Genomic DNA, 7264 nt, shown 5'->3' with positions numbered 1-7264 from the left:
TAACTCTTAAAATTCAGTCTTTTTCTAACTATTTTACATTTTTGAAAATGGTTGGAATGTTGACATTATGAAGCTTAATCTGTTCAGACTTCAATATAACTCATTTTACACTACAGCACTCACTGTATTTTCTTAGGAACCGCATTCTCTGCTTGTATTTTATGTACCATAACTTTGTGTTGTTGTGTTTGTGTCCTTGGTCATAGTCATGCCAACAATCGAGAAGCTACTGAGCACGGACTGGAAGGAGAAGTTTCTGGAAAGAAGCGCCGAGCAGCTCAAAGGTGAGCCCTCCGCTCACACTTTGCCAGAAAAGGTCCATTCCATTAGTTCTGCTCCATGCCTGCGATTGCCCTCTTGCCTACAATCCAAAAAGTAGCTTCGAAAGTAGAAAGTCATTTCAACAGCTCAGACCAAAGTCTCTCAGGCATTAAAGTTTCAGCTAAGATTAACTTCTGTGCTTTCCAATGATTATTTGTTAGCCGGTGCATCGTCCCCTCTCTCTGTTCCAGGTGTAGTTAGACATGATTAAAGGCTCAGGGACGCGGACCATTCCTCCCTAACGCGCAGTCGCTAGAGGAACGGCTAATTCCATGTACTAGAACTATGTATAGGTGTATATCACACACACACACACACACACACACACACACACACACACACACACACACACACACACACACACACACACACACACACACACACACACACACACACACACACACACACACACAGCTGCATGAGTTCCAACGTCCTGTGGGTCACGGCGGCGGTCCTCAGGTACGCCCGAGTCCCTGGCGGAGAAGGAGATGCAGCTGCTGGTGATGATCAACCAGCTGAGCGGCCTGAGGGAGCAGCTGCTGGGGGCGCACTCGGAGCAGCGCAACATGGCCGCCCTGCTGCTGGAGAAGCAGCAGCAGCAGATGGAGCTGGCCAGGCAGCAGCAGGACCAGGTAGTCCCCCCTCTGTCCCCCCTCTGTCCCCCCCTCTGTCCCCCCTCTGTCCCCCCTCTGTCCCTCCTCTGTCCCCCCCTCTGTCCCCCCCTCTGTCCCCCCCTCTGTCCCCCCCTCTGTCCCCCCTCTGTCCCCCCTCTGTCCCTCCTCTGTCCCCCCCTCTGTCCCTCCTCTGTCCCCCCCTCTGTCCCTCCTCTGTCCCCCCTCTGTCCCTCCCTCTGTCCCCCCTCTGTTCCCCCCTCTGTCCCCCCCTCTGTCCCCCCTCTGTCCCCCCTCTGTCCCCCCCTCTGTCCCCCCCTCTGTCCCCCCTCTGTCCCCCCTCTGTCCCCCCTCTGTCCCCCCTCTGTCCCCCCTCTGTTCCCCCCTCTGTCCCCCCCTCTGTCCCCCCTATGTCCCCCCCTCTGTCCCCCCTCTGTCCCCCCCTCTGTCCCCCCTCTGTCCCCCCCTCTGTCCCCCCTCTGTCCCCCCCTCTGTCCCCCCTCTGTCCCCCCCTCTGCACCACAACGCCCTGCACCGCCCGCCGGACCGCCGCCCACTTACCCCTGTGTGTGTGTGTGTGTGTGTGTGTGTGTGTGTGTGTGTGTGTGTGTGTGTGTGTGTGTGTGTGTGTGTGTGTGTGTGTGTGTGTGTGTGTGTGTGTGTGTCCAACACTTGCAGATCGCCAAGCAGCAGCAGCAGTTGATCCAGCAACAGCACAAGATCAACATGCTGCAGCAGCAGATCCAGGTCAGTCCTACAGCCGTCCTATCTCAGTCCTACAGCGGGCCTATCTCAGTCCTACAGCGGGCCTATCTCAGTCCTACAGCGGGCCTATCTCAGTCCTACAGCGGGCCTATCTCAGTCCTACAGCGGGCCTATCTCAGTCCTACAGCCGTCCTATCTCAGTCCTACAGCGGGCCTATCTCAGTCCTACAGCGGGCCTATCTCAGTCCTACAGCGGGCCTATCTCAGTCCTATCTCAGTCCTACAGCGGGCCTATCTCAGTCCTACAGCGGGCCTATCTCAGTCCTACAGCCGTCCTATCTCAGTCCTACAGCGGGCCTATCTCAGTCCTACAGCGGGCCTATCTCAGTCCTACAGCGGGCCTATCTCAGTCCTACAGCGGGCCTATCTCAGTCCTACAGCGGGCCTATCTCAGTCCTACAGCGGGCCTATCTCAGTCCTACAGCCGTCCTATCTCTAAAGGCGTTATCTGAAGTTTCCTGAGGGGGTCAAATCCCCGTCTTCACAGAGCAGGCTGCGCACGGAGAGTAGACCTTTAGAATCATTAGAATACTACAAATGTTTTTATTTATGAGTCAAGAGACTCGCATGCAGAATGAGTTCACATCTGAGTGTAGGCTACAAACGCCGGGTAAGCTCATCATCAGCAGCACAACCATCATCCATCCGGTTAATGTCTGTCTGTACGTCTGTCTGTCTGTACGTCTGTACGTATGTCTGTCTGTATGTCTGTCTGTCTGTACGTCTGTCTGTACGTATGTCTGTCTGTACGTCTGTACGTATGTCTGTCTGTACGTCTGTCTGTCTGTACGTCTGTCTGTACGTCTGTCTGTCTGTACGTCTGTACGTATGTCTGTCTGTACGTCTGTCTGTCTGTACGTCTGTCTGTCTGTACGTCTGTACGTATGTCTGTCTGTACGTCTGTCTGTCTGTACGTCTGTCTGTACGTCTGTCTGTCTGTACGTCTGTCTGTACGTATGTCTGTCTGTACGTCTGTCTGTACGTCTGTCTGTACGTCTGTCTGTCTGTACGTCTGTCTGTACGTATGTATGTATGTATGTATGTATGTATGTATGTATGTATGTACATCAATTTTGGCCCCCATTCCACTCCTGGTCATCCCTGGAAGGAGGGACCCCCACTCTGCGTTCCTTCCTTGCTGATTAAGGGAGTTTTTTCTTTCCCTCTTGGGGGGCTAGGGTCAGGGGGGGTCATAAACACACAGCCTGATATCCCTTTGAGACTGTGATGGTGATCAAGGCCTATACAAATCAAATGACATTGAATTGAATCCAGAACAACACAATCAGAACAACACAATCCAGAACAACACATGCACAGACAGAGTGTGTGTTCTGAGGTGACAATCTGAGCAACAGCTTGACTCTTTGCCTTTCCCTTTTCTAAATCAACAAAACACACATGTGTGTGTTGCCATATTTGCAGTTAGTATTTGAGTATAGAAATCGGTCGTGATTGGAATCGATTTAATCTCCATTTGAATCAAATGAATCTTCATCAATTCCATGTTTTATCTTTGACATGCAGATGACATCAGAGCCGTCGGACCGGCCTAGGCCCGCCTCATTGTCAGTCTTGCCCGTCCAATCAGAGGGCTTTCCTTCGTTTACGTTCACCGTCTAAAAAAGGCGCGCAAGTCAGCGCTCAGCTGAGAGCAGCTCCTCCTTAACGTCGCTGTGAGAGCCCTCACACTTTATAAGAAATAAAGAAATACAGCCGTTAGTTAGCCGTTAGCCGTTAGCCGTTATAGGCTGTCGTCGAGGACGACTCGACTGTAAAAGGTTTAACGGTGAACCCATGCATGAACCCCCCATGCATGGGTTCATGCAGTTTTGCGCAAGTTTAAAATGTTTCCGCGTAATTTGTCAGCTGTGATCAAATGCCTTTAATAAATTCCACCTTTATGTCATAAATATAACATGCCTTTGAATAATGTTTGTATGGTGCATCTAATCTAGGCCTATCAATCAAATTGGCTTTGCCCGCCTGTTTTTTTCTGTGCCCGCCCATGTCGACATTTCTGGCCACACCACTGCTGTGAATGTTTGTGGTACTGTGTATTTATTATAATGACGATAATGAATAAAGTTGCATGCAACGATAACGAGGTCCTATGATATGACCGTGGCCTAATGAATACATCATAGGGGACATTGTTTGATTTCGTGCAGTTTTTCACAAAAAGTTAGGTTGAGGTCAGTGTGTGGTTACATAGTGTTGGAATTCAACATTAGATACATGAAATACAATCTTGATTTGAGGGTAAGAGTTATTCCCTCCCCAATATGACACTATCATACTCGTATGAAGTACATTTTGTTCAAGCTAGTTCTTTAAAACCAGTTTATGTTGATAACCTTTTTTTTTTATATTGTTTAATATATTTAGAATATTGATGTGACTTTGATGTGTGTAGGGCCCGGAGGGTAAATTGGGGTGCTAGCTCAAGCAGGCAATTGACCTCAGGCAGTGTAAACACACAGACCGGGCCGCGAAAAAGGTGGCATAAGATGGGCATATCTGGCAGTGTAAAAACGTCTTAAGTTGATATTGTGGTTCTATCTCAGTCCATATTGTGGTCCTATCTCAGTTGATGTTGTGGTTCTATCTCAGTCCATACAGTGGTTCTATGTCAGTTCCTCACTAAGCTCATTGTGTGTGGAGCCCAGTGGGAATAAAGACGTGAGGCAGCACACAGAAGGTTCTCATCTCTCAGCAGATATGAAGTGCTTTCCTCTTTCTTACATCCTGTGTTGTGTGAACGCTTCCACTCAAGCAAGAGATGCTGTGATGTTCTGCGTGGTGACAGATTACGATGTTGTTGAGCCATACGCAAGGTATCTCTGGCATCGCTAAAACAAGCCGCAGAAAATAGGAAGAGTCTTCTATTGATGTTGTTACAGCTCTCATGCAGTGCAAGTGTTGCTAAATAACTCTGTTGTTAAGGCTTCTTGTAGCAGAATATGATAAGCCTGATCAGATTAGACCTCATCTCTGTTTAACCACCGTGGGGAAATGGTTGCATTATTGCAGTGAAAGGAAGCAGATAGTGTAAGAGTACAAGAAATGAAATAAAAAAACCAGTTCAACCATTTAAGCTCTTGAAAATCGAAGCGTGCCACGTTGATGTTTTTCTCACACTTTTCTGATGAACTTGTAGGACGTGATCGTTCCACAATACCTACTACTGTCACTTTCAGTACAAACCACTAATTCTGACTTGAATGAAGTCTTCAGTTTCATGCAAAGTAACATGAATGTCCTGTAGAATAGAAGTGAGATCACATCTTCCCGAGGTATTCATTTGAACCTTAGCGATTACTTCTGTTAACCGTCAATATGGAAATGCTTTTGCACTGGTTATCTTTATACTAGAAAGGAAATATAATTACACTATCCATTTTGGCAATGAAGAAACCATCAATTGTTTGAAATGCTATATGGTAATACATTTTTGCTCAAATACATCACATTTCTTTATAATATATCCTAATGCGTAAGATGGAAATGTTCACATCTTGAAAGTCAAATAATGTAAAAAAATGTTGCACCAATATTCCTGCCAAGTTTCCCTAATTCACACATTTCTAGATTGATCTCGAGCTTCCAGATGTTGAGTGTGTGTGTGTGTGTGTGTGTGTGCGGCCCCAGCAGGTCAACATGCCCTACGTGATGATCCCGGCCTTCCACCCCAGCGCTCAGGCTCTCCAGGTGACCTCTGACCCCCAGCTGTCCATGCCTCTGCAGCCAATACCCTGCAAGCCGGGTAAGCTGTCTGTCTGTCTGTCTGTCTGTCTGTCTGTCTGTATGTACGTCTGTCTGTACGTCTGTCTGTACGTCTGTATGTACGTCTGTCTGTCTGTCTGTATGTACGTCTGTCTGTCTGTCTGTATGTACGTCTGTCTGTCTGTCTGTCTGTCTGTACGTCTGTCTGTCTGTCTGTATGTACGTCTGTCTGTCTGTCTGTCTGTATGTCTGTCTGTACGTCTGTCTGTCTGTCTGTATGTACGTCTGTCTGTACGTCTGTCTGTACGTCTGTCTGTCTGTACGTCTGTCTGTCTGTCTGTATGTACGTCTGTCTGTCTGTCTGTACGTCTGTCTGTACGTCTGTCTGTACGTCTGTCTGTCTGTACGTCTGTCTGTACGTCTGTCTGTACGTCTGTCTGTCTGTACGTCTGTCTGTACGTCTGTCTGTACGTCTGTCTGTACGTCTGTCTGTCTGTCTGTCTGTACGTCTGTCTGTATGTCTGTCTGTATGTACGTCTGTCTGTACGTCTGTCTGTCTGTCTGTCTGTCTGTATGTATGTATGTATGTATGTATGTATGTATGTATGTATGTACGTCAATTTTGGCCCCCATTGCACTCCTGGTCATCCCTGGAAGGAGGGACCCCCACTCTGCGTTCCTTCCTTGCTGATTAAGGGAGTTTTTTCTTTCCCTCTTGGGGGGCTAGGGTCAGGGGGGGTCATAAACACACAGCCTGATATCCCTTTGAGACTGTGATGGTGATCAAGGCCTATACAAATCAAATGACATTGAATTGAATCCAGAACAACACAATCAGAACAACACAATCCAGAACAACACATGCACAGACAGAGTGTGTGTTCTGAGGTGACAATCTGAGCAACAGCTTGACTCTTTGCCTTTCCCTTTTCTAAATCAACAAAATACACATGTGTGTGTTGCCATATTTGCAGTTAGTATTTGAGTATAGAAATCGGTCGTGATTGGAATCGATTTAATCCATGTGTTAAAATGATAAAGACAACATTATAACGAGGCCAGAATGACTACATAAGCAATGTGGCTCTCTCTTCACCCACTGTCTTCTGTGTCTTGCTGCATTGACCTAAACCGCTATGGCTGGCTCTGACTGCACACACTCTGATGGTCAAACTAAAGAACGTAAGTACCACTCACTCTCTGGTAGTGGCAACAAAATGACACCAGTATAGGCTTTAAAACCAGTATGGTGCTTTGGTATGGTATTGGTATTGTATAGTTCTGGTAGTGGTGAGCCGTTGAGCCATTTTACTGGTATGAATACGGTCCTGGTATTAGTATGGTCCTGATAATGGTATGGTCCTGGTATTAGTATGGTCCTGGTATTATCCTGATACTAGTATGGTCCTGGTATTATCCTGATACTGGTATTATCCTGATACTGGTATGGTCCTGATACTGGTATGGTCCTAGTATTATCCTGATACTGGTATGATCCTGATACTGGTATGATCCTGGTATTGGTATGGTCCTGATACTGGTATGATCCTGGTATTGGTATGGTCCTGATACTGGTATGGTCCTGATACTGGTATGATCCTGATACTGGTATGATCCTGGTATTGGTATGGTCCTGATACTGGTATGATCCTGGTATTGGTATGGTCCTGGTACTGGTATGATCCTGGTATTGGTATGGTCCTGGTACTGGTATGATCCTGGTATTGGTATGATCCTGGTATTGGTATGGTCCTGGTATTATCCTGATACTGGTATGGTCCTGGTACTGGTATGGTCCTGGTATTGGTATGTCCCTGATACTGGTATTATCCTGATACTGG

At 47.3% G+C, this 7264-nt stretch overlaps 1 protein-coding gene across 1 annotated transcript in view; it reads left to right on the top strand.

Moving 5' to 3' along the window:
• Positions 1–206: 206 nt before the first annotated feature.
• Positions 207–7264, top strand: part of sox13 (SRY-box transcription factor 13) — a gene marked incomplete at both ends in the record, with an annotated part of 22549 nt that continues 15491 nt past the window's right edge. The window contains 4 exons of the mRNA XM_084463518.1: positions 207–284; positions 781–953; positions 1611–1679; positions 5349–5463. Coding sequence (XP_084319644.1) covers positions 207–284; positions 781–953; positions 1611–1679; positions 5349–5463 — 435 coding nt within the window. The remainder of the gene's footprint in view (positions 285–780; positions 954–1610; positions 1680–5348; positions 5464–7264) is intronic.

This window comes from Micromesistius poutassou, assembly GCF_964030765.1.
Source record: "Micromesistius poutassou genome assembly, chromosome: 2".
NCBI classification, from domain to species: Eukaryota; Metazoa; Chordata; class Actinopteri; order Gadiformes; family Gadidae; genus Micromesistius; species Micromesistius poutassou.
This window is presented reverse-complemented; position numbering and strand designations above follow the sequence as displayed.